The sequence below is a fragment of the Pseudopodoces humilis genome, chromosome 27, assembly GCF_049639895.1.
Source record: "Pseudopodoces humilis isolate 2021_Gansu_Grassland_sample_001 chromosome 27, ASM4963989v1, whole genome shotgun sequence".
NCBI lineage: Eukaryota > Metazoa > Chordata > Aves > Passeriformes > Paridae > Pseudopodoces > Pseudopodoces humilis.
The window spans coordinates 4,308,064-4,334,746 of NC_142226.1; the positions used below are offsets into that span (position 1 = coordinate 4,308,064).

The following is a 26,683-nucleotide window of genomic DNA, read 5'->3' on the forward strand; positions in this document are numbered from 1 at the left end:
ATTGCATGCCCTGGGGGCTGGGGAGAGAGCCCCCACTCCAAGGGTCACATCCTGGCCCAGTGTCCCAGCACAGGCACGCTGGGGCTGGGAGCAGCATCTCCTGTCCTGTCCCATGCTCCAAACTGGGCAGTGACCACCAACCCAAAATGGGCGGTGTCCTTTGCTCTTTCCAAGCCTGTCCTGTCCGAGGGAAGCCCTCAGGAAGCTCTGGAGGCTTTTCCCAGAGGGAAGGAATAGCTGTGTCCAGGATCTGCTCCCACCATGGCACAGCCATGGCACTCACAATGGGAGCGTTTTGGTGCCGTGGTTCACACCACTGATCAAAATCTCTCTTCCCAGATGTGCTGAGCCACCAAGCAGAGATGTCCCTCACTCCAGCACTCCTGTCCTGATACAGCTCCTACTCTGGGCATTCCCACAGCTGCCCCAGCCCCACCTCCGGAGGCTGCATCCCCCAGCTCTGGATGCCGGGATGCTCCAGCAGTGCTGGGCAGCCCACTTTGAGCAGTTCCACGTGGCGATGGCCTCTGAAGTTCCTAATTTGCTCACAGATTAATTATCACAGATTAATAATTACCGCTCCCAGCTCCCGTGATCAGATGCTCATTTGCAGGGTGTAGGTGCAGGATCAGGCCTGGCTGGGGGGTGTTTTTTGGGCAGGGGGGTGCAGACAGAGCAGAGGGTCCCCACTGGGTGACAGCCACCCCTAGGCGAAGCACGAGGCGGCGGCCGCGGCCCCACGGCACCACAGAGAGTGAACTTTTATTTCCAACAACGACAGCACCTGCCCCGTGGGGTGGGGACGGTGGGGAGGGCTGGGAGGGGGCGGCCGCGGGGGTCCCGGGGTTGGGGGGGTCCCGGGGGGTGGCCGCTCACGTGCACACGGTGCACGGCGTGAAGAAACATCCCGGTAGAAAAGAACGAAGGTCTGAGGGCCTCGACGGCCGGTCCTGCCCCAGGGTGGGGGTGCAGGCGTGAGCGTGGGGGAGCATTTTGGGGGAAGAGGGCACGGGTCCCCTCCACACCCGCGTCCGGGGGGTGGCAGGAGGAGGAACCGCGTGAGGACGAGTGGGAGGCGGTTCTCCCGGGGGGGAAAACGGCTCCGGCCAGGCAGGGACCCCCCGGCTGCCCCAGAGCGCGGAGCAAACCCAGCGTATCGGCTCGCGGGGCCGCGCACGGGGCGGAGGCGGCGGCGATGGGCGCAGGGCTCACACCTCTGTCTGGAAGTCGCCGTCGGCCGCGTCCAGGCCGGCGCAGGGGCTGTCCCAGTCTGCCCGGCACAGCTCCAGCCGGTCCCGCTGGGCACTGGGCAGCGAGCCCAGCGTCATCGCCTTGAATGTGCTCCACGGCTTGGGCGGCGCGGCCGGAGCCTTCGGCCGCTGCTCCTCGGGGCTCGTCACATCCTGCGGGGTGAGGGGCAGCTGTGCCCGGCTCTGTCCCGCAGCCCCGGGGCACGGCAGCCTCCAGCCCTCTCCAGGATGGGATGGGACAACCCCCGGCGGGGGTTCACGACTTACATTGCCTGTGCTCTTGTCCCCGCCGCCCGACGAGACGCTCCACCGCTTTTCTCGCTGTGGAAAAACCCCAGCGCTCAGCCCCGGCAGCGCCCCTGGGTGCCCCAAATCTCCCCGGGGTGCCACAGTCCATGCAGGAGGAGGTAAAGGATTGCGGTGTGTAGACCAGGGCAGGACAGGGCCTCCAGGACCTCACCTTGGAGGAGCCGGTGGACGAAGCCCGGTACCGGTCCAGCGTGTGGAATTTCTGGTTGAGCTCGTGGTAGAGCTCAGAGTGACGTTTCCGTGTGTGCATCACCTTCTGTGGGGGCAGAGCAGAGCCTGTGGCCGTGGGCACTGCCCGCTGTCCCTCAGCACTGTCCCTGTCCCTGTCCCCATCCCTGCCTTCCTGGGGCGTCCCAGACGAGCAGCAGAGCCCACTCCGTGCTCATCATCGGTATTTTAATCCACAGCCAACGCTTGTTACTGCCTGGTCTCAACCCCTCAGAGCTCAGGAGCTGCCAGTGGGGTGAAGGGAGTGGGGACAAACTGGATCAGTCCCCCACGACGGCACCGGTGACACCTCCATGGCAGGACTTACCTCGAAGTCCAGGTCAGAGTACCGCAACCTCTTCCTCTGGCAGGGGGACAGGCAGGAGCAGGGGGAGGAGATGGAGAAGAAAAGGGAAAGGTCTTTGCAGGTCCGGGATGAGAAGGAACGGGGTTTAGGGGCTCATGCTAGCCCCAATCCATGCCCGGTTTGGACACAGAGCTCATCCCGCCAAGGGTGGGATGGCCGGGGGGAGCGTGGGGGGAATTCGTGCAACCCTCCACGTGCACTCGTGTCCTGGCACACACCTCCCTCCCCACATCAGCCCCCCGCTCACCTCCAGGGACCCCACTTTCATGGCAGAGCCGGGCACGGTTCGGGGCATGGTGCGGCTGCGCTCCGACAGCTCCGAGGCCAGGATCTGCCTCACCGTGGGATGCTGCTTGAACTGGAGGCCGTAGGGAGCCTTCACCGTCGCGTAGGGCTGGTTCAGATTCACGTTGACGTGATCCACTGCCACAAAACCGGGGTAAGCGTCCCCTTCGGCTGCCGGGCGCCCCGTCCCACCGGGCACCGTCTCCTCTGCGCCGCCACCGAGCGTCCCCTCGTCCCGGGGGAAGGGCTTGAGGCTGCCGGTGCGGCGGGGCAGCATCATGTAATCGCTCTCGCGGGGGGGCTCGGGGGCCCGGATCCAGCCGTATTCCAGGGGCCGCAGGCTGCTCTCCGTGCACAGATAAACGGGACCCGGCGCCTCCAGGCTGAGCTGCTGCGCCTGCGGCTCGCCCAGCTCCGTCAGACCCGCCACCACGTTGGGCGTCATCTTGGGCACCTGCACCAGGATGCTGGCCGGGGGGATGTTCCCCGGCAGGCTGGAGAAGCCCAGGCCACCTTCCGAGGTAGTGTTGAGCTTGGGGTCTTCGTCCCCATCCAGGGAGATGCGGGACAAGGTGCCCGTGATGGTGGCGGGGTTGCAGGTGTTCACCTCTTTGAACAGCACTGTGGGCAGGGAGCGCGGTCAGAGCCAGCCCCGAGGGTCCCACGGAGGGTGGGAGACACAGGAGAGACCCCCCGGCTCGTGCTGCCTGCGCCTCCCAGGTGTGGCAGGGTGACAACAGAGGAGAGCTCACCTGTCTGACATGCCAGGTCAACGTCCTTTTCAAAATCTGTCTATAAAAATCCAGAAAGAGGGGAGAGAGCGAGAGAGAGAGGAGAGAAAGAGAGGGAGAGAGACGGGGAAATGAAGCACCATGGCCGGCACAGGCAGCGGCGGGGTCTCCAGGGGGGACCCACTCACCAGGATCTGCACCTGCCCGTTCTTGCAGGAGTCGGGCGAGTTTTCATTCTCCTCGCTCCTGCACCCCCCCATCTGACACTTCACCACGTCCTGGACCTGCGGGGACAGAGCCGGTCACGGCACCGCGGCCAGGGCTGTCCCCCGGCACCCCTCCGGCGCCGCCCCACCTCTCGGCGCAGGAAGCCGTGCACGGTGATGATGACGAAGCCCTGGACGGAGTTGAAGACGGCGAAGAGGACCTGGAAGAGGATGGAGCGCCGGTCGGTCATGGCGAGCACGGCCGACATCCAGGTCAGCGCCAGCAGAGGCAGGACCACGCAGGAGCTCCACAGCGATGCCCTGGCGCAGGGAGAGAGGGGCCGGGGTGAGCCCGCGGGGCGAGGCTGCCCCGGGACAGCCCCCCCGAGCACCGCCCCCCTCCCCCGCAGCAGCCCCCCGAGCCTTGCCCCGCGCCCCACAAGCATGGCCGGGGCTGTGTGACCCAGCTGTCCCCTCGTCCTCCGTGTCCCCAAGCCAGCGCCGGCTGGGGACCAAGGGCTGAGGGGACCTGTGGGCTCCAGCCCCCCAGGTGCGTCCCTGTCCCCACACAGCCAGAGGTGCTGGGGGGACGCGGGGCCACCGCCACCCTCCCACGGCCACCACAACAGCGGAGAAGGGAAATTTTTTTTCTTTTTTTCTTTTTTTTTTTTTTTTTTAAGCGGTGAATTTTGGGTCTGCCTCTGTTGTGACTAAACCCCCGTGAGCGGGGCACGTTCGGGAGCCTCTGGAGCTCACACGCCGGGAAGAGGGTCCCGGGGACACCCCCGAGCCCGTGCCCCCACCCCCAGGCCAGAAGAGGATCCCGACCCCAGCGATGAGGTGACCTGCCATGGGAAGCCATGCCATGCAGACGTGATGGGACACGCGCACCCCGCCCCGAGCACAGAGCATCAACCCTTCCTTCCCCTCGGGGACCCCCGACCCCCCCTCCAAACCCCTCGGGGAGATGCCCAGAGCCCCCCCCCCGCCCCCCCCGGGCTGTGCTCGGGGCGGGGGGCGCGGCGGGCGCGGGACGGGCACTAACATGGCACTGCTGGCGGTGGCGGAGGTCATGGCCGCGCTGGACACCACGCCGCACTTGGTGCATTTCAGCAGCAGGCTGCCGCACGGGGGGGGCTTGGAGCTACGAGCCCACCGCCCCCCCGGCGCCCCGCGGCCAGGACCGGGCCACGCGGGGAGGGCGGGGGGATGCAGGCACCGGGAGAGGGGAGGGGAGCAGGGCAGGAGGGGGGGGGGGGGGGATGGACAGATGGATGGACAGATGGATGGAGGGATGGATGGACGGACACAGGCAAGAAGCAAATGGGAGGAGGAGAAAGAGACAGAGAGAGAAAGAGAGCGCCGGGTTAGTCGAGGGCGGCAGCTGTTAATGGTGAGGGGGGGTGGCCAAGCGGCAGGGGAGAGGGCGGGCACGGAGGGGGGGCTGCGGCCTGCGGACCCCTCTTCCCCGAGGGAAGGAGCGGGGGTGGCTGCCCCCCAAATTCTGCCCCTCCGGCAGCCCCCAACAAGGGGCTGCACTCACCCCGGGCTTGGCCCCCACTGCCCACTGATGCGGTGAAATCTGCCCCACCCTCAGCACCGCCGTGCCCAGCCCCTGGCGGGGTGCAGGAGCGGGGGGCTCAGCCCCAGGGATCCCCCCCCGCGGGGCGCAGGGCACTTACCCAGCTCGCTGCTTTTTGGACTTATCTGAAATGCCGTCGCGGGACATGAGCTTGTTGAAGACGATGATGCCCACCAGCATGTTCACCTGTGGGAGGGTGGGCTCAGGGCTGGCACGGACCCCCCTGCCCGCGGCAACTGCTGCCACGAGCCCCCCACCCAGGGTGGGTTTTGGAGGGGGTCCGAGGCTCTTGGGGGCGGCTCACCAGCACGATGACAGCAGCGGGTCCCACGAAGGCGTAGAGCAAACCGCCCTCCAGCGAGAGCCAGCAGCTGCAGGGGACCGCGGGTGGCATGTCAGGGGACACCCCTGCTGCCATCCCCTGCTCCCAGCCGGCCCACAGCAGCCCCCGTGCCCCGCCTCGTGTCCCCTGTCCCCACATACTAGCTCGCTGTCCCGTAGCCTTTGGTCCGCGTGAAGCCAACGGAGACGGCAACCACGAGGGCTGGCAAGCCTGGAGAGGGGACATGAAGCTGGAGGGGCTGGAGGAAGGTGGCACTGTCCCCACCTGTGCCACCCCATGGGGCTCCTCTGACAGCTCCCCGCGTCCTGAGGGTGCCACCACCGAGACACCTGAGTCTGCTTTCCTCCACTGTGCCTCAGTTTACCCCCTGATGAGCCTGGGGGGTACCAGGGATGGGCGAGGGGTGCCTTCCTCCCACCCATGCCGGGCTCTTACCCCATCCCAAGCACAGGAAGCGCTTCCTGACCAGGCGTGTCCGGATCCGGCCGATCACCGCCAGGTAGGATTGCCAGGCCTCGGTCAGCACCCAGCAGAAGGACGAGAGGAAGAAGAAGTGGAGGAAGGCGGCAGTCATGGTGCACACGCCCTGCAGGGTGGGGACACGGGGACATCAGGGGTCACGGCCACGGCAGCGCAGCAGTTAAACCCCCACGCCCGGAGAGGTTTGTGTCAAAGCCACCGGCACGGAGGATTTAATCCCGGGATCGAGTTAATCCAAATCCAATCTGCTGCTGGGAGCCAGCAGGGGATGAGGCGAGTGGCCTGGGACCCCACCGAGGGTGGCAGGGTGGCAGCACCCACCTTGCTGAGCATCTGGGACTGGCCCACGAGGATGAGGATGTTGGAAGCCAGGATGGAGACGCAGAAATTGAGCAGGATGATGGAGCGCTCCGACTTGATGAACCTGAGGCAGGAGTGGCGTGGGGCTGGGGGCCAGCCTGTCCCTGCCCCTATTTCTGTCCCTTGTCCCATGCTGCCACAGAGTGGGCGCTGTCCTGGGGCCGGGACAGTGCCAGGCAGCCCGAGCATCTTTTCCCACCCATATTTTCCATTCCCGTTAATCCCATTGATGTTGAGCCTTTCCCAGTGCCTTGTCCCCCTTTGTCACGCCCTCCCCACACGGCCTCACACTCCAGGTGCCCCCCAGGTGCCCCCCAGGTCCCCTGTGCCTTCGGGTCACCTCCAGAAGGCCGCGTAGATCACCAGCAGGGTGAGCAGGGCCATGCAGGACACGGCACAGCCGATCATCAGTGGCACCGACGGTGTCCCCGAGGGGTCCATGGCCTGGGGGGACACCGGCGGGGACTGGCTGAGCCCAGCCCCCCCGCACTGCTCCCTGCCAGCCCCCTGCCCCCTCTGAGCCCTCCAGCCCCTCACCCTGGGGACCTCCGGGTGCCAGAGGGGGTCGGTGACAGTGGTGGCACAGCCAAAGCAGCTTCCCGGGGATTCCATGCCAACAGAGGACAGAGGCGGAATAGCAATGGTGGGAGTGGGGGGTCAGGGCTGCTCCCTCCCCTCCTGGCACACAGCAGTGCCCTGTATTGAGCTCTAGGGACCGTGGCAGCCCCTGACCACACAAACCCACCCTGCTGGGGGTGCTGGGGGTGCTGGGACCCTTCCCCTGGCTGGTGGGGCACACCCCCACCCTTCAGTGCCCACCTCGTCCTAGTGGGAAATGCTTCGTGTCCATCCCCCCCCTCCCTCGGGACCCACCCCACCCAGCCCTGGGGTCATCCCCCACCCACATCCCATGTCCCCAGTAGGCTCGTGGCTGTCCCCACCCTGTCCCCTACCAGGTCTCTGGGCAGCTGGGCGAGGACGGCGAAGGTGGCGAGCTGACGGCACTGGCATTTGGTGTGTGCCGGGAGGGTCTCCAGGGTTTGGCAGCTCTCCGTGTCCCAGTTTCCCAAGCCAGCATCCCTGATTAATGGGAAGAGAGCGAGGGAGAGCAATTTGAAATGATCCAACACACGCAGCCCCTCCAGAGTTAACCCGTTCCTGGCCCTGCCCTGGGGGAGGCATGGAGGGGGCGCTGCCAGGGAACCCCCCGAGCTCGGGGAGGAGGTGAAGCCATCCCTCCCCCAGGATGATCCTGCTGGGAGCGGTGCAGCTGAAAGGCTTCAGGTTTAATCATCCCACACAGGTTTGGGGAGCAGGGGAGAAGAAACACCACAGAGAGGGACAGGGGCAGTGCCAGGACAGACAGCAACGGCCCCAAGAGGCCCCTGGCACCTGTGTCCCCTTCCAGGGATGTGATGATTCCCTCTCTCCATGGGGACCCCTCCTTCCATGGGGACCCTCCCTCCATGGGGTCCTCTCCCACCATGGGGATCCCCCACTATGGGGATCCCTCTGCCATGGGGGCCCCTCCCACCCTTGGGGACCCTTCTGTCATGGGGCCCTCTCCTGTTAGAAGGATCTCTCCACCATGGGGACCCCTCTTTTTATGGGGACCCCTCCTGCCATGGGGACCCACCCCTCTTGGAGACCCCCCTGCCATGGGGACCCTTCCTGTTAAATGGGCTTCACCATGGGGACCCTTCCTGTCATATGGACCCCTCCTGCCATGGGGACCTCCCTAGTGAGGGAGCAGAGAGGGGGGTGACACTGCCATGCCCAGGTGAGGGCAGCCACAGCTCCCAGGACGACAGAAAAACCGGGAACTGTGTCTATGGGACAGCTGGGGACTGTCCCTGGGGCCGGCTGGGAACCTGCCACGCTCATCACAGCCAACAGCTCTCCACCGGTTTGGGGGATGAACTGGAACCAGTGACCCCGAGCTGTGGCGCACCCGCGGCTACCTGGGCAGGGGGGCTGGCAGTGCCCACCCCCAGCCCGCAGTGCTGCCCACCCCCCTTCCTGCCCTACTTTCCCTCATTCCTGCCAGCACGAACAAATCACATCTGGCAGCCTGGCGGGGGCGGCCCCGCGGCTCCGCGGCCACATCAATCCCGTGGGAGCTCAATTCACCCGTGCCAATGGGGCTGGGACACGGGAAGGGATGGTCCCAGCTCCTCATCCCTGGTCCTCATCCCTGCTCTCCCATCTCTGCTCCCATCCCTGCTCCCGTCCTTGTTCCCTCATTCCTGCTCCCATTCCAGCTCTCCCATCCCTGTTCCCACCCCATTCCCATCCCTTTTCCCTCTCCCATCCCTTTTCCCATCCCTGTTCCCCCACCCCATTCCCATCCCTGTTCCCTGTCCCTGCTCTCCCATCCCTGCTCCAATCCCTGTTCCCCCACCCCATTTCCATCCCTTTTCCCTGTCCCTGTTCCCCCACCCCATTCCCATCCTTGTTCCCAGCACTGCTCCCCGTCTCTGTCCCTGCTCCCCTCCCTCCCAGCAGCCCCCCAGCACTGCCAACCCTGCCCTGTCACCAGTGTCCCTGTGTCCCCGTGCCCCTGACTCACGTCCTCGAGTAGTCCCAGGTGACACACTGCGGGTGGGACGTGCCCTGCAGACACAAGGACAGGTCAGAGCTCCCCCCAGCCCTGTCCCCACCCCCCGAGGAGACGTGGCCCTCGAGGAGCATTCCCCGGGGGTCCCAGGGCTGGCATGTCCCCAGGCTGGGCACAGGGACCATGCTGCACATTGGGAACTGCTGGTCCCTGCCCCAGTCTCGGTGCCTGCAGGTGACAGGGACCCGCCTGGGACTGGGAGGTGACAGTGATGGGACAGGAGGGTGACACATCGACGGTGTGGGAGGGGAGGGGGACACTCGTGGTGCTGATGAAGGAACTTGCTGATGACACAGGAGGGCTGAAGATGAGGAAGAGCAGCACCGTGGGAGGGGACACTCACAATGACAATGTGGGACAAGGGACACTTGTGTGGATGACACAGAGGGGGACACTCCCAATGACAGTGTGGGAGGGGGACACTTTCAGTGACGATGAGGGACACGAAGAGTCAGGATGTGGAAAGGGGGACAGGGGCCGGTGGCACGGGGAGGGGGGCACACATTGGTGATGTGGGGAGGGACATTGCCGGTGACACGGGAGAGGGACACTCACGTTGATGATGTGGGAGAGCTCCACCAGCACGAGTGGCTCTGCGGGCCGGGTCGGCGGGCGCACCGTCACCGTCAGCACCTTGGAGGTGACGGCCAGGGGGCTCCTGCGGGAGGGGACACGGGCTGTGACAGGCCGGGGGACAGCAGGGGACACCGCGGGAGGCACCACTCACCTGGGCGGGGGCAGGATAAGCCCCAGCGTGCGGTACAGCACTGCCCCGATGACGAAGTGCGACGACTCCTCGGCTTCTGCAGAGAGAGCCACGGGCTCGGTGACACGCGGGACGGGGGCACGGGGCTGCCAGATGCGCACCCAGATGTGCGCTGGCACACACACACACACACGGCCCCAGAGCCACATGTGGCCACCTGCGCACGCCGGGGACGTGGCCCAGGTGTGTGTGAATGGGAGCCAGATGTGAGCCCACACCTGCGCCAGATGTGCGCTCCTGTGTGCGCAGGCAGGCGCGCCTCCAGATGTGCGCACTCACACGGGCACACGCCTAGGCCTGCCCAGATGTGCACTCACATCTGCAGGCTCACACACGCCTGCACACATGTGCACAGTTCCAGATGTGCAGGCTCACACGTGCACGTGTCCAGATGTGCACTCACCCCTGTGTGCACACCTGCACACTCCCAGACGTGCCCGCTCACAACGCGCACCCCTCCAGATGTGGAGGCACACCCCCGTGCGCCATCCCAGATGTGCAGGAACACTCAAGCAGACACAGGCACGCCTCCAGGTCTGCGCACCACCAGATGTGCGCACAGCTGGGCACTCCTGCTCACCGGCTGAGGTGAGGCTCAGCACCTCCCTGGGGATGAAGAGCTTGTCCTCAGAGCTGCGGGCCCAGTCCTTCATCCCCCGCCGCCCCTTCATGGGGAAGTTGATGTCGCTGGACACGGCGGACACGGGCTCCCGCTGGATGCTGGTCACTGTTGGGGGACAAGGGCGTCACCTCCCGCTCCTGTGTCCCCTCAGGTCCCCACGCCCACCCCGCTGCTCACCCAGGTTGTCAGTGACGATGAGGGAGCTCTGGAAAGCCTTCAGCGCATTCCCGACCAGGTGGATGAAGTCCTCCACCACTTTCATCAGGTGCACGGAGCCGGGAGAGACCTGCAGGAGATGGGAGCAGCTCCGGAACCGCTGAGACGCATCTCCACGGTGAGGGGACACCCCTTGGGCGGGGACATCCCGGCTGCCACCATCCCCCTGTGCCACTCACCTGCTGGGCATCCTCCCACTTATCTCGGTTCTCCACATCCACCATGTAGCTCACCACCTGGAAGAAGCGCTGCGGGGACGGGGCTCAGCGGGGCTGGGGAGCGACCGAGCGACCGACCGACCGCCACCTCCTCTGGGGAGGGGACCCTGGCTGTCCCCCTGCCCGCTACCTGCACGTCCTCGGAGGACGGGATGTAGGTGGCCCTCTTGAAGGTGTCGGTGACGTTGCGCAGGATGTCCACGGAGAAGAGCAGGTCGCCGCTGTAGTAGGTCTTGCGGGCCATGAGCTCCAGCAGGCTCCGCACCACCTGCGACATTCCCTCCCCTGCCAGCACCCGCTGGCCCTTCGCCAGGTGCTCCCGCAGCTGGTACAGGGTGGGGACAGTGGTGTCACCCTGCTGCCACCACCCCCCAGCAGTGCTGCGTGTCCCTTATCGTCCCCAGAGCCCGGGGGACGCTGCAGAGCTCACTGAGTTAATTAAAGCAGCTGCAGGACATGCGGGTTGAGGGAGTCCATAGGGGTTTGGGGACATCCAGAGTTGTCTGGGGACATTCACGGGGGTTTGGGGACATCAGGGTGGTCTGGGGGCATCCTCCCCATCCCAAAAGCCTTTTCCCAAGGACATAGGAACACAACTCCAACCAGAACCGCCTTCCAGCTCTGGGATGGGATCCCTATTCCCACCCCACAGGGAATTCCATGGGGATCTGAGGGAACCGTCCCATCCCAAGAACCATTTCCCATGGACACAGCTTAAACGAGATCCCCTTTCCCAGCCCACCCAGGGAGCCCTGCCTCAGTTTCCCCATGCCAGAGAGGTGATGTGGCTCTTGGGGTGCCAGGGATGGGACAGAGCCCCAGGGACAGGGGACAGAAGGGACCGTGCCAGAGCGGGCACCTACTGAGAGATGCAAGTATCTGTACTCGTGGGAGACGCAGCGGGCAAAGCTGGGCACACCCCAATAGGCGACCCCATGGGGGCTCAGCAGGCACCGGCGGCTGGCAGTCCCTGTGACAGAGATTTGGGATTGGGGCTGGCACTGGAATTCTTTCCTGGCACCCCGATGCTACCCCACAGCCCCGTGTGCAGCTCCAGGGTCAGGGGGTTTAGGGGTGCTTGACCCCAGTGTCACCCACCACCCCCTGCCCGGTTCCAGGTGTCTTGACCCCAATGCCACCCTCTGCCTCTGGGGCTTTGGGGTGGCTCGGCCCCATCAGCCTCTTCTCTGCTCCAAGGCAAGGGGGGTTTAGGGGTGCTTGACCCCAATGCCAGCCCCTGCCCCTGGAGTTTGGGGGTGCTCGTCCCTGATGTCACCCCCCACCCTCTGCTTGGCTCCAAGTGGCTTGACCCCAACGCCACCCACTGCCCCTGGGCTTTGGGGTGCTTGACCCCAATACCACCCACCACCCGTTGTCCTGCTCCATCCCGGGGGGCATCTGGGGTCACCTGTGGCATTGGGGGGACATTTGTTGTAGATGATCTCCCCGGCAGCCGTTTTCTTCCAGGTCATCAGCATCACGTACTCATCCTTGCACATCTCGTGGTAGGCTGGGGGGGAAGGGGGGGATCAGCACTGCCCAGGTGTGGGGTGGGGGGTGCTGGGGTGTGGGGTACCCTGTACCTGGGCACTTCTTCTCATTGCAGGTCTTCACCTCCTCGCCAGTGCCCTCGCAGGGGTAGCCCTGCATGCCCGTGCCCTCGCACATGCGGAAGCGCCGCTGCCAGCCGGTGTCGCAGGTCTTGGAGCAGAGGCTCCAGTGGTTCCAGGGACCCCATTTGCTGTCTGCTGTGGGGATGGGGACACTGTGGGACAGGTGGCTCTGTGCACGGAGAGTGGCACCCACGGGGACTGAGCCGCCCCACGCGCTGTGAGCCAAAATCCCACGGGGTGTGAAATCCATGGATCAGTGATTTAAATCTCTTTTAGAGCAGACTGGCATCCTGGTGCAGATGCCCATCCTGGTGCAGATGCCCCTTGTTCCCTGTCACCATCCACGGGCACCATGGCACAGCCACCATCTCCCTCTGTGGCTGCCACCGATGCCATGACCTCTCCCACAAAACAAGGAGCAGCTCAAAGGACAGGATGAGGACCCCGTGGTCCATCCTTTTCCCGGTGTTCCCCATGCCCAAAGCCATCCCCAGCCCCGTGTGCACATGTCAGAGCTCCCTCGTGCTTCTACGCTAAAGCACGGTGGGACCCGCAGCCACCTGGCACCGACGGGTCCCCAGCGCCACCCGCCATGAGGACAGTGCCAACCCCCAGCTCCTCCAGCTGAGACGTGCCCGGTGATCCCTGGCATCATCCTCAGACTCTCGCTCCCCTACAGTGGAGGGGGCTGCCAGCACCGCAGGTATCACCGGCGGTGACACCGCGGCGGCGCGACGGCTGGGCCGTGCTGGGTGCCGCGCCCCGACGCGAGGCCATCCCCCCGCTCCCCCCCAGCGCGCGGGGCCTTACTGGGACATGTGGGGTTGGAGCACTCCCGGGCGTCGGCGTGGGCCCCCCGGCACTCGGCCCAGCCGTGGGCCGAGACGCTGCACTTGCGCGTCCGCTGCTGGGTGCCATTGGCACAGGTGACGGAGCAGCGGCTCCAGGCGCCCCACTCCAGCCACTGCCCTTCCACTGCGGGGACAAGGAGAGCAGCGTCAGCTCCCACTGGACAGCGGCCGCTCGGCCGCACGGCCCCGGCTCGCCGTGACCCGCGCCGGGCTCACCGGGCAACGGGTCCAACCTACGGATGTGCTGGCTTGTCCTGTGCCGGACGGGACAGGCAGTGCTGGGTGTGGGGCTGTCACTGGGACTGGCCTCCACACTGGCTGTGACACAAGGGACACGCTCAGAGTAGGGACCCAGGTGTTGCTTGCACCAAACTTAACATTTCTGGCATCCTTGGCATCGCTTCCAACCAAACCCAGCATCTCTGGCATTGGTCCCGCCAAATTCAGAAGCTCTGGCTTCCAAACCCGGCATCCCTGGCACCACTTTGAAACAAACTCAGAATCCCTGGTATCACTTCTGGCCAAATCCAGCATCCCTGGCAGTGCTTCCAACCAAATCCACAATCCCTGGCATCAGTCCTGCCAAGTCCAGCATCCCTGGCATTGCTTTTGACCAAATCCAGCATCCCTGGCACACTTCCAACCAAATCCAGCATCCCTGGCATCGTTCCCTGCCAAGCCCAAGACTCCAGCAGCATCTCCACGGGACTGCCATGGCCAAAGCTATGTGCTATGGGTGTCGTGTCCCTGTCAGAGCTGCTGCAGGGAGCAGGTCCCGTGCTCCCTCCTGCTCTGAACTCCCTGCCAGCTGCCCCGTGTCACATGGGGGCATCCACACATGGGAACATTGCCCAAGACATGGCATCCCTGCCCGTCACTGCAGAAACCCCACAGCCACCACCACGACCACTCCTGGCACACAGGAGGAAGGGACAGATGTGGCACTGCCACCTGTGTGCAGACAGACCCTGTGCTGACCCCCTTTGTCACCTCCCTGTACCCCACAATGTCCCTGTGCCACCCCAGTGCCAGACACAGCAGACAGGTAGGGAATGAGCCACCTCCTCTGTGATTATCAGGCTGGACCCCTGCCCATGCTGGGATCTCGAGACCCCGGCACCACCAACAGCACCAATTTTCCACTTGGATTTCCAGCAGGGACAGGATGGAAATCCTGTGTCCCAGCAGTGTCACAGCAGCCTTGCACCCCAGGTCCCCGTGGCGCTGCCACCCATCCCTCGCAGCACCAGGAGCGCAGCCCTGGCGCTCAGCTGGCGCCGTCTCCTGGCACTCCCGGCGGGAAGAAGGAGTGTGGGGAGAGGGAGGTACTGACCCGGGCAGATCGCGATATTGCAGGGCTTGGCCTGCAGCTCGGGGCCCTCGCAGGCCTTCCCTCGGTGCCGCGCGGCCACGCAGTGCCGTGTCCTGGTCCTGGCCCCTCGCCCGCAGGTCACCGAGCACAGGCTCCACGGGGACCACTCCTCCCACGCACCGGGAACTGCAACACAGCACAGCCCAAGGGCTCCAGCCTCCTCCTCCTCCTCCTGCCACCGAGGGGTCCTGGCACAGCAGACCCCTCATGCCCTGCCCACGGCTCAGCCGGGCACAGCTCCCAGCACTGCCTGCCCTGTCGTCATCCCAAATCCCGGAGCTGGCAGCGGTGCCGCTGTCACTCGCTTTTGGGGTCCTGGCACTGGTGGCGCACGTCCCCCCAAAGCCACACACGGGTCACCCCAATCCATGTCATCACACCAAGCACGATCTTCCCCTCACATCCACGGGAGCTCAGCACTCCCAGGAAAGGATCAGGGACCATCCTAAAGGATGCTCCTCCTTGAGCTCCGATGTCTTTGGAGTGCCAGGACAGGGCTGCACTCCCCGGCACGGAGGGGAGTGGACACTGCATGTCCAGGAGGTGAAAATCCCTTGAAACACTCCCAGGTTGGGACAGGGCAGTGCGGCTGCTGCTGCGGCACCCTGAGGTCCCTCTGATTCCCATGTCCCACCTGGGCCACATGGACACCACCACAGACAGACAGGAGAATCTCGGCGTCCTGCCCATCACCTGCCTCGAGGCACTGAGCAGCTCAGCCCCCTCCTGCCCCACGGCAGAGGGAACCCCTCAGAATGCCAGGCTCCAAATCCCCCAGGCTCCAGCACAAACCTCGGGGGCATCCAGGAGGAGCCCACAGCTTGCCAGGAGAGAGGATGGAAAGGAGCTCCTGAGGCAAATCCCCAGCAGCAGCACCGCTGCCAGGGCACAGAGTGCAGGGCACCCATTCCAGACCTCTGCCGGGGCACAGAGTGCAGGGCACCCATTCCAGACCTCTGCCGGGGCACAGAGTGCAGGGCACCCATTCCAGACCTCTGCCGGGGCACAGAGTGCAGGGCACACATTCCAGACCTCTGCCGGGGCACAGAGTGCAGGGCACCCATTCCAGACCTCTGCCGGGGCACAGAGTGCAGGGCACCCATTCCAGACCTCTGCCGGGGCACAGAGTGCAGGGCACACATTCCAGACGCCTCCCCTGTGCTTTTCCGAGAGGGACTCCAGAGCACAGAGGGATGCCAACAGCACTCGGAGCATCCCAGTGCAGAGTGGTCACTGCAACCGACGCCGAGCCACCCTTCTCATCCACCACAGCACCCCAGAGATGTCCCAGCAACACATTCTCTGTTCCCACCCGGCTGCTCAGCCCCGCGGTGTCCCCGGTGTCCCCGGTGTCCCCCGTACCTGGGCAGGTGGCCGTGTTGTTGCAGGTGCGGGTCTCCCGGAGCAGCCCGCTGCACAGCGTCCCGTAGGGAGAGGAGACACAGGAGCGCGTCCGCACCTGGGAGCCCTGGCCGCACGTCAGGGAGCACACGCTCCACTGAGACCACTCCTCCGCCGCAGGGTCCCCTGGGGGGGACAGGGAGCCTGAGAGACCGCAGGGGACAGGGGATAGGGGACAGGGGACAGGGGACAGGGGACAGGGAACAGGGGACAGGGGACAGGGGATAGGGGACAGGGGACAGGGGACAGGGGACAGGGGATAGGGGACAGGGGACAGGGGACAGGGGACAGGGGGTAGGGGGCAGGGGGCAGGGGATAGGGGGTTGGGGGCAGGGGGCAGGGGGGAGGGGAGAGGGGGCAGGGGAAAGGGGAGAGGGGACAGGGGACAGGGGATAGGGGACAGGGGACAGGGGATAGGGGATAGGGGACAGGGGACAGGGGACAGGGGACAGGGGACAGGGGACAGGGGATAGGGGACAGGGGACAGGGGACAGGGGATAGGGGACAGGGGACAGGGGACAGGGGACAGTGTCACCAGCACAGCCCCGCAGAAGGGGCGGGAGGAGGGTGGCTGGCACCGGTCAGTGCAGTGGTGAGGATGAGGTGGTGTGGGTGACACGGGTGGCACTGAGGGTGTCAGTGAAGTGAGGCCTCACCGGGCTCAGCGCCAGATAGAACTGGAGAAGGGACAGGGGCATGGGATGGCAGCTGGTGTGAGGGACGGGATCTATCCCAGGAGATGCTGGCAGTGCAGGCAGCACGGGCAGCGGGGCAGGGAGGGCAGGGGGGCAGTGTGGGCAGCACAGGGAGCATGGACAGTCTGGGCAGGACAGGCAGTGGGCAGGGGGGCAGTGTGGGCAGTGCAGGCAGCATGGACAGGGTGGGCAGGGCGAGTGGGGTGGGCAGTGGGCAGCATGGGCAGCATGGGCAGTGTGCAGCACAGGGAGCATGGACAGGGTGAGCGGGGTGGGCAGTGGGCAGCACAGGGTGGGCAGGGTGGACAGTGGGCAGCATGGACAGGGTGGGCCGTGGGCAGCACAGGGAGCATGGACAGGGTGAGCAGGGTGGGCAGTGGGCAGCACGGGCAGGATGGGCAGCATGGGCAGTGTGCAGCACAAGGAGCATGGACAGGGTGAGCGGGGTGGGCAGTGGGCAGCATGGGCAGGATTGGCAGGATGGGCAGGATGGGTAGTGGGCAGTGTGGGCAGTGCAGGGAGCATGGACAGGGTGGGCAGTGGGCAGCACAGACAGGGTGGGCAGGGTGAGCAGGGTGGGCAGTGGGCAGCACAGACAGGGTGGGCAGCACGGACAGCACAGCCAGCCCTCCACAGCTCCCTCTCCCCACCCTGTCACACACTGACATTTACAACCGGCTCTTATTAAGGTTGATGATGTCTCTGAGGCTCTTGGACAGCTCAACAGCAGAGCCCATCCGTTTAAATTAAACAGGGATATATGGGGGAGGGCTCCAAAGGGGACCATTTGTCCTGGAGACAGGCAGGACACGGGCTCCATGTCACCCGTGGTGGTGACAACAGGCTGGGGTTGCTATGTGTCACACAGGGACCCCGAGACTGGGTAACCACTGGGGTCACCCAGGAGCTCCCAGTGGGGCAGAACCCCCCTGAGCAGCTGAGCGTGGCCAGGAATTCTGCACGCCAAGCACATGGAGCAGAGCCGGGGCCCATCCATCTCCCACTCGCCTCCAAGCCCTCCAACCATAAATCAGGGAGGCTGGAGAGGGGGGAGCAGCACGCTCAAATTACCCAGATGGGTTTGCCAAACAAATACATCTGAATGAAACAATTAATAGATTTCTTTTTTTTTTAGCTTTACAACCCTTGGAGGAAAGTGCAGAGGAAAAAAAATGTATAAATGGAACAAATTAAGGCAGTCCGTGGGCAGGAAGATAAAGGGAGTCACTCCATCTCTGTGACTCCTGCCCCAGGTGCACCAGCCCGGTGTCACCAGTGTCCCCCTGCCTGTTCCTGGTACCTGTCTGGGCCATGTAGACCCCGGGTTCATCCGCTGACCGTGGCCACTGGGTCTTCACCTTCTGGTTCTCCTCAACCGCATTGCCTAAGAAAGAGAAATGCCCAAATGAGAGTGGGCAGGGGGACAGCGATGGGGGCAGACCAGCGTAGGACATTCCAGGGATGTCTGGCCCCATGCTGGGCACCCATGGCACTCCTGAGAGCAAGCCCTGGCTGAGCATCACTGAGCACACTCCCAGCTCCCCAAAATCTGCCCAAAAAGTGTCACAGGGTTGGCAGCTGGACCCCAGCCCCGGGTGCCACGTCCCTGGTGCAGTCAGGGTGCCTGTGCCCCACTGTGCCAGGCAGAGGTGCTCTCCCATCCCCACTTATCTGCTCTCTGCAGTGAGGTGGCACAAATTTATGTCTCGGCTCACCAAAAATAACAAGTGATCCATCAAGAGCACTTGGCGTGAAATTAACTGGCATGTGCAGGGCTCGGCAGGGGACGCGGCTACAGGCACAGGGGGACGCCTCCCTTGGCCTCCCCCACACCCCAGAACACCTCCTGCCCTCCAGAGGGACTCTTGTCCCCAAATCTGGGCCCTGGAGCTCCCCTGGATCGATCCCAGCTGTTCCTGCTGGATGTGCTGTGGAGGACAGGGGCACGGCACCACTGATGCCACCCCAGGGATGTCACCCCCAAAAATGCTCTGGTCACCCCACTGCTGCGACAGCCAGGGGAGCAGCCAGGGATGGCACCAGCACCTTGTCGAGCTGCCAACCAAACACGCCCCCAAGGGATGGAGGGGAGGTGGCCTGGGGACACCTGGCACTGGCAGAGTGCTTTGGGCACATGGTGGCTCCCGCTGGGACACAGAGCGGGGACACCCAACCCCAGGCAGGGAGCACAGCCTGCTCTGGCACTGACTGTGCTGTCAAAAAGCCCCAAATTTACCCAGTTTTGCCTTAACCCTTCAGGGCTCCCCGCTGGCACCCTCAGATCCTTGGACATCCCACACCAGGGCATGGAATTCCTGCTGGCATGGGAGACACAGGGGAACTCAGGGACAGTGAGGGGATACCCAGGGGGGTCTGTGGGGCCACCGGGCTGAATTCCCAACAGGGCCAAACCCCCCGCTCCCCCTGGGAATGCCACAGCAGAATTACACACAGCACGGCAAGAGCCTGGGGAAAACCATAAATCCCGAAGATATATGAGGGCGTTCTCCCTGGCTGTGTTCGACAGAGACACCAAATTCAATTTCCTTTGGAGAGCACTAAATCCTTGGCTGTCACCACCAGGAGGCTGTGGCCAACCCCAGCAGCGCACCCCATCCTGCCCGGGGGCCCCCCAGCACCCCACCACGGCACAGCTGGTGGGTGCAAGGATTGGAGGTGATTCCAGGGACATCAGAGGTGTTCCTTCGGGGACCTCAAGGTAAATCCCAAGGTTGGTTGTGTCCTTGTCCTGGCAGCACCTCACTTGGGGTTGGTTTGTGAACAGGGGTGGGTTTGGGGTGAGGGAAACCTAAAACTGGAACTGTTTGGCCTCACTGACACAGCAGAGTCACCCAGAGGCCATGAAAAAGAGGGGGTCACCCTTCTGGAGTTCTGTAGAGCCTGGAGCTCCAGAGCTGAACACACCCAAAGCTCCCCCACCAAACTCCAACCCATCCACGCTTCCCGCCCATGTGCCTCCAAGCGCATCCCTGAATCCCCCTGGGAGAGCCTCCCCACGGCGGGGATGACGTGGGCGCTGGGGACCCTGGGGTCACCGCTGTGGGGAGGCTCTGGGCAGGTGCCAGCCCCACGTCGCTGCGGCGGAGGAGCCGCTGAGATCAGCGCTGGGCGCCCGCCAAGCCTCGGCTCACAGGCGCCATTCAGCCCCCCGGCCCTGTGTGCCACCATCCCCCTGAAAGGGGACCATTCTCCACCCAAGGGGGCCGGGGGGAGGCCAGGTGGGAGCCCGGGACCCCCCCTCGCCGCATGAAGGGCGCTCTGTGCTGCGGCCTCGCAGCTCGGCACGGTGACACCCGGGGGGGGACGGTGGCAGCGGCGTGGAACGAGGGGTGGCCGAGGCAGAGCGTGGCCCCCGTGGCTCCGGCACCGCAATAACACTGAGCCCCCGGGCGCTCCAGCCTTTAATTGAATGTCAAATGTAATTTGGAGAAGGAGCCGGAGTTTGCGCTGTGGCCATCGCAGCTGGAGAGACGGAATGTGGCACTGAGCCCTGCCAGCTCTGCAGGGACACCCCTGGCCAGTGCCCTGAGCCACGCTCGGGGGAAATAACCCCACTGAGCCACCCCCTGTGGATGTGCTGGATCCCCTGGAGGAGAATCCTCTTCTCCATCCTCTTCTGGATCCCCCTTCTCCATTCTGCTCTGGATCCCGCTTCTCCATCCCATCCTGGATCCCCCTTCTCCATCCCATCCTGGATCCCCCTTCTCCATCCTGTTCTGGATCCCGCTTCTCCATCCCATCCTGGATCCCCCTTCTCCATCCCATCCTGGATCCCCCTTCTCCATCCCATCCTGGATCCCCCTTCTCCATCCCATCCTGGATCCTGTTTCTCCCCAGACATCCCCTGGCCACAGCAGGTGTCACTCCTCGGGCACAGGACCATCCAGGCTGACCTTGGGGCTGGCACCTGACCCTGGTGCTGAGCTCTGAATCACCCAGTGGCGTTTAAAGGGGGGGGGGGGGGGGAACCCCAAAAACGCAGAAAAAAACCCATAAAATGAAATCAGCTCAAACAGCTCCCCTTGGGACGAGGCGATTTAGAGTCCTGCAGCTGTAACAGACCAGGGATTTAGTGGGGGATCTGCCCGTAATGACATTTAGCTCCTGAAATAAATGCTAAAGCCCAATGAAATTATCTCTACACCCCCGGCCCGGCCCCGCCACCTAATCTGCCGGATAAAGACCCCGCGCAGCCCAGTTGGGGATTGCCCCTGCCCACGCATCACCCTGAGGCTGCTGAAGGGAACATCTGGCCAGATGTGTCCCAAAACCCCCGCATCACCTCGCCGAGCTTGGCGCTGCCGGCACGGGCAGCACCGGGACAGCCCGATCCCGGTGCCGGCTGCTTTATCCTCAGCCATTCCTACAATCCCGGAACGAGCAAATGGCCTCATTCCTCCTGGTTAATAGCCCGGCCGCCGTGCCGTGACATCCTGCCTGGAATAACAAGCGCCCGGGCTGCAGCAGTCAAGGGTAATTTGCCACGGGAAAGGGTCATTTTACCTGCAAATTGTTTTCCACGTCTCCACCAAGGCAGAATGTGCTGGCTTCTGCTCCTGCCCCGTGCCAGGGAGGCAGCAAGTGAGGCCAGGGAGCCACGTGGGATGTGCCAGAGCAGCCGTGGCACCAGCCCTGGCAGCGGTGGGGTCACCGTGGCATCCCAGGGAACATTCCCAGGGCCACGGCAAGGGCAGAACAAGCTGCAGCTCAGCGGGTTTGAACTTCGCATGGATTTCCTGCTCCATGCAGTGTCCCATTGGAAACTTCCAGCCCTGAGGGAGTATGCTCAGGCATCTCCCATCTCATTCCATGCATTCTCTGCCCCATGCACCAGCTTTCCTGCTCCACGCAGAGCACCCAGCTGCACCCTCCAGCCCTGTGGAGTGTGCTTGGGAAGGATTCATCCATGCCATGACTTCCCTGCTCCATGCCCAGCATCCAACTGGCACCAATTTTACACCAGGAGTGCACATGGGCAGGATCCATCCATTGCACAGAATCCCTGCTCCATGCCCAGTGCCCCACTGGCACCCTTCAACCCCAGGATCCATCCACTGCACGATTTCCTGCTCCATTCCCAGTGCCCCACTGGCACTCTCCAGCCCCCAGATCCATCCATTGCACAATTTCCTGCTCCATGCCCAGTGCCCCACTGGCACCCTTCAACCCCAGGATCCATCCACTGCACGATTTCCTGCTCCATTCCCAGTGCCCCACTGGCACTCTCCAGCCCCCAGATCCATCCATTGCACAATTTCCTGCTCCATGCACAGTTCCCAGTTGGCACCTCCCAGTCCCAGGATCCACCCACTACACGATTTCCTGCTCCATGCACAACTCCCCAGATCCCCATGGACCATGCAGAGGCAGAAAGTGCCCATTCCGTGACCACTAGCAGCATGCAGGGAGCCCCTGCGCTGCACAGGGGGGTCCATCCCGTGTCCCCACTCACCGTGTGGCACCTCGGGCAGGTCGAGCTCGTTGGCATTCGCAGAATGCAGCTCGGTGGGGCAGCAGTCGGGGGCGGCGGGCACCGGGGTGGGCACGGGGGCGGGGGGCCGGGTGCCGTTGCGCCGGGGAGCTGGAGGGCTCTCGGCCTGACAGCTGCAGCCGGCGTGAGTGAAGCCACAGCGGCGAGCACCGGGAGCCTGCAGGCACTCCTCGAGCCAGCGGCACAGCACGCTGCAGGTGAACTGGCTGGAGTTGTTGTTGTTGATGAGCAGCACCTCCACGAAGCGGAATTCCAGCGCTTGTGGCTCCAGCAGCCGCGGGGCCGCCTCGGGCTCGGCTGCCAGGCACAGCTGGACGAAGTTCTTGTCGAAGTGCAGGAAGGTGAAGGGCCCCGCGCCCTCACACAGCTCCAGCTCGGCTTCCTCATCCTCCTCCTCCTTCTGCTGCTGCTCCGGGGGCTGCACGGGCACAGGGCTGGCCTCGCCCCGGGGGTCGCAGGTGTAGTTGGCCAGGTAGTGGTCGAGGGGCAGCACCATGGGCGAGAAGTGGGTGCAGACCTGCTCCTCCCGGTTGAAGCGGAGGTAGAGCGAGTACTTGGTGGGGTCGGGGTTCTCCAGGGTCCAGGAGCAGCCGGAGGAGATGGTGGGGAACAGGTCCTTGAGGGAGAAGGAGCCGTAGAGGACGCCGGAGGCCAGGGCGGAGCAGGCACTGGGAGCCGGGTCGAAGCCCCGCGTGAGCCACAGGACAGACGATATCACAGCCAGTAAGAGGGGACCAGCAGCGGTCATCCTATGGCATTTGCCCTGCAGACAGACAGATGGACACATGGACAGAGGCTTACCCAGAGGTTTGGCCACTGTGGAGCTGGGCTGGGGGACAGCACCCTGCCCTGAATCCAGCTGGTGCGGGATCCCAGTTACCCCATGTCCCCTCCTGGTTCATGTCCCCCCCAAAGTGGTCCATGTCCCCATCTGCCACCTTGCAGGGTTACAGGAGACTTCTTGTGCCAATGTGTCCCCAGCTTCGGGACACTGCAGCACAGAGTGAAGACTTCACCCCAAAACCACCAGAGCAGAGACCCAGCCCCGTAGGTCCCCCCTGCAGTGACTCCCCCATCCTCAGCTCACCCCCCACCCCGAGCTGGCCAAGCGCAGCCTCGGCAAGGAGCCACCAAACAACTTCAGAAAGAGCTACAAAAGCCCTTGGAGCAAATTCTGGTGACCTGGAGCACGGTGGGGACAGGCTGGCAGCTCAGGGTGACGTGCTGGGGGTGCACAGTGACACCCCAGCAGTGTGGTGTCCCCACAGCTGTCCCAAGAGCCGGACACAGGGTGAGCAGTCACTCTCAGTACAGATTTCTTGGATACTTCTCCGGGAATGCAGAGCATCACCGTGAATGGCTTTTTAATACCTCATTAATAAAATAATGCACGTGGTGGCCTTATTAAGTGAGCCCTGAGCATGGCTCTGCAGAAGCCGAGGCCCCGTGCACGTGTCAGCATCACTCAGCCTATGCCCGGGGCAGTGGTGGCAAGGGGACAGCCCTGGGGACAGCAGGGGACATTCAGGAGGTGACTACAGGGCCAGATGCCATGGCAGAGGTTGATTCCAAAATCACTGAGGTTACCGCTCGCCCAGCCGTGTGCTGGGGATGCCGGGCGCTCGGCACGGCACGGGGGATGCTCTTCTCCACCCTCAAACAGCAAATCCTGCTCCCGAACCACCCCTGGCCAAGGCGGTGATACCGGGGCATCCCCCGGCTCACCGGGAGGGACACGGAGCCTTGGCCGAGCCTGCGCTGGAGCCACTCCGGGGACATTAGAGAGCTAAAAATATCCCGATTCTCATGCAACAGGCTGGCACCGGCTTCTGCGGCCCCGGCAGCACGGGGGGGCTCGGTGCTGGCATTCCCCCGCTCCAGGGCACGGGAGAGAGGGGCTACGATGTAGCCAGCGGGAGCAGACAGGGCTGGACGCCGGCTGGACCTCCCCGCTGCAAGCAGGGGGATCTGGGGCAGGAGAAAACCCCGCTTTCCGAGAGTAACTTCCAGCCAGAGACCCCAGGAAATGCAACAGGAGAGACCCGAAAGCACCGAATTCCAACTGCAGCCGGAGCAAGGAGCAGCACGGGCATCCCCCGCTGGTGCTGCTAGAGCGGCCACCAAGGACCTGGGGTCCCCCAGAGAGCCGCAGCCCCCTCCGCTGCTCCGGGAGAGCCGGGGGTGCGGGGAGGCAGGAGGAAGAGGAAGAGGAGGGAGAGGAGGAGGAGGAGGAGGGAGAGGAGGAGGAGGTCAGGCAGGGACACGCTGCTGCTCTGCAGCGAGCTCCTGGGGCTCCCGCAGCCTGGCAGGGACACAAGATGGTGCTTGCTTCCCTCGCCCAGGAACAGCGAGCAGGGACGCTCCGGCACCACCATCCATCCATCCATCCATCCATCCATCCATCCATCCATCATCCATCCTTTATCCATCCATCCCGCCCGCTGCCCAGACAGCCGCTGGAAGGCTCGGGGATGGACACAGCCGGGCAGCCCACGCCTCACCTCCAGGCATGCATGATCCAGGTGTTCTGGGATACGGGGGAGCTTCCTCCCAGCCCCAAAACCTGCGGGGCTGCACGGCACCGAGCCACGGCCGGGGCTGAACCAAAGCTGCCGGAGCTCGCTCGGCACCAGCCCCGCTCCCTGCAGCTCCCGAGCCGCCGCCGCTGCTGCTGCCGCTGCTGCAGTGAAAATATTTCGCTGAGCTGCGAGCCGGGCCGAGGAGATATTTAACATCTGGGCCACCGAGTCACCCGGCGGGAGCTGCCGGCGACTGGTGACCTCGCACCCTGCAGCGTCACCGTCTGCGTCCTCCGGCCCGGGGGAGCCCAGCCCGGCCGCGGTGCCAGAGCTCGGCATCACCCCCAGTGCCTCCCAAAGCACCTCGCTCCATGCGGAATGAACCACCCGGCAGCCGTGAGCGCATCCCGGCAGCGCTGCCGGCTCCCTGGGGACAGCTGCCGACCACCCAGGGACCCCCCGCACCCCTCTGGAGAGTGGCTGGTGCTCATGGAGGACTGCGATGTCACCCGGAGCGCGGCGGGCACAGCCTGGCACTCTCGCCCGCCGCAGGCGCCCGCTCCAGCCCCTTCCATCTGCCTTTGTTCCTGCCCGGGAGCAGGGAAAGGGGGTGGGTTTAAAGCTTTAATTAAAGCTTTTAAAGAGCCATCACAGAGCTGGGAAGCGCCCGGGCGGGAGGAAACGACAGCCCGGGCTCCACGTCCTCGGAGAGCGGTCCCTCTCCATCACTGCCGGCGCATTCCTGACGGAATATTGCTCCGGGAAGAGCAGGATCCGACCGGGGCTCGGCTCTCCCTGGCCACGGCACGGCACTGCTCCCGATGCACAAACAGGTTGTTTCCCTGAGGACGTTTTCCCTGGATATTGGCTGGATCCCGGTCCAGCTCCATCATCCTGGCATGGCAGGAGCCCAGATCGTGACCGTCTCCAGGCAGGAAAAGTCAGGGACAACCAACCAGTCCCCAAAAAAGTGATAAATGGGCAGTACTAAACCTCTCGCCATCAATAATCTGACAAACTATTAATGGCAGAGTAAAGGAGATTTGGGGGTGGAGGGGTGTGGTTTTTAACTCAACTGTTCTTTTAACAGCCTGCAGAAAATACAAAATCCATGGGAAAAAAAGACCTGATCCATGAAAATCCCTAACATGAACATGGCTTAGGATAAAGGAATAAAAAGTAAGGAAGGGCTGGGGCATCTTGATCCACCGTGGAACAGCCTCACTTCCCTGCCAGAAGGAACAGGCTGGCCCCTGGCACGGCACGGCTCCATGTGGGGCTCCATCCCATGGGATCCCATGGATGTCACCCGGAGGTGACAGCGACAAACGCAGCACCACAATGAGCGATTCCTGCTGCGAGAACCTACCAGGATCTTCCCCGGCTGCTCAAAGGCATCCAGGGACTCCAAAGCTGCTCCAAAGCACCTCCATGGGGACCCCCAGCACTGAGCTGGGGTGTCCTGAGCCTTCCCAGCCCCTCCACCGACAGATCAGCACCGTTCCTGGGAAAAACTCCACTGCATTCCCAGCCTCCAGCCCGAAAACGCGGATTCCTGCCCAGCACATGCTTGCACACACGTGTGCACACACACACACCCAGCAGGGACAGCGACATCCGAGCTGCTTCCACTCGCTCTGGCACGGTTCCCCCAGTGTCCAGGACCATGTTTCCCCTCCCTTCCATAATTCCACATCTCCCTTCTCCCTCTGGCTCCCCGGCGTGCTGCCACGGCCTCTCCTGGAGCCGGCAGGCTGGCAGTGGTGCCGAGCTGTAATTAATGGTGCAGCTTTGCCAATCCCTGGCGCGGCCTCGCGAGCACTGGCAAGCACAGGCCTCTTTATTTATTTTACTTAGCTGCTGTTGGTAAAACTCCACTCCAAAAGCAAGGCCAGGAGACAGCACAGAGAAATCTCCGCCTGGATCAGGGATTTGCTCTGCCAGGGAACGGCGTGTGCTGCCTCCCCCCGGCTCTGCACGGCTGGGGGGTCCCTGGAGACAAAGCCCCCCCACAGCTACAGGGGCTGCAGCAGCCACGGCACTCCTACCGCCTCTTCCAAGGAGTTTCTTCCACATCCTTGGGATGTGAGTTGCTGTTTTCCATCAGCTCCATTCTGGAGGGCTGGGAGATCCATGAAGGCTCCAAAGGCAGGTTCTGAGT

General features: G+C 64.0%; 1 protein-coding gene across 6 annotated transcripts; it reads right to left on the minus strand.

Moving 5' to 3' along the window:
• Nucleotides 1–902: 902 nt before the first annotated feature.
• On the minus strand, nt 903–26,683 carry ADGRB2 (adhesion G protein-coupled receptor B2). Of its 6 annotated transcripts, XM_088067481.1 has the most exons (31): nt 26,571–26,683; nt 21,965–22,766; nt 17,792–17,875; nt 15,758–15,922; nt 12,983–13,147; nt 12,143–12,307; nt 11,968–12,069; nt 11,423–11,529; nt 10,690–10,884; nt 10,521–10,589; nt 10,303–10,411; nt 10,084–10,230; nt 9,465–9,540; nt 9,293–9,395; nt 8,690–8,733; nt 7,074–7,200; nt 6,461–6,564; nt 6,082–6,184; nt 5,716–5,866; nt 5,421–5,490; nt 5,242–5,308; nt 5,038–5,123; nt 4,401–4,499; nt 3,505–3,676; nt 3,338–3,433; nt 3,171–3,210; nt 2,381–3,039; nt 2,095–2,130; nt 1,711–1,815; nt 1,518–1,571; nt 903–1,403 (listed from the first exon to the last, which is right to left on the minus strand). In XM_088067481.1, exons 1-31 carry the CDS (start codon nt 26,655–26,657, stop codon nt 1,209–1,211), a joined length of 4,584 nt encoding a protein of 1,527 aa, XP_087923607.1. In that variant the 5' UTR covers nt 26,658–26,683; the 3' UTR covers nt 903–1,208. The 6 variants fall into 6 exon arrangements, with proteins under 6 accessions (XP_087923607.1, XP_087923611.1, XP_087923610.1 ...); XM_088067485.1 differs by lacking the exon at nt 12,983–13,147 and having other exon boundaries at nt 12,143–12,304; XM_088067484.1 differs by lacking the exon at nt 12,983–13,147.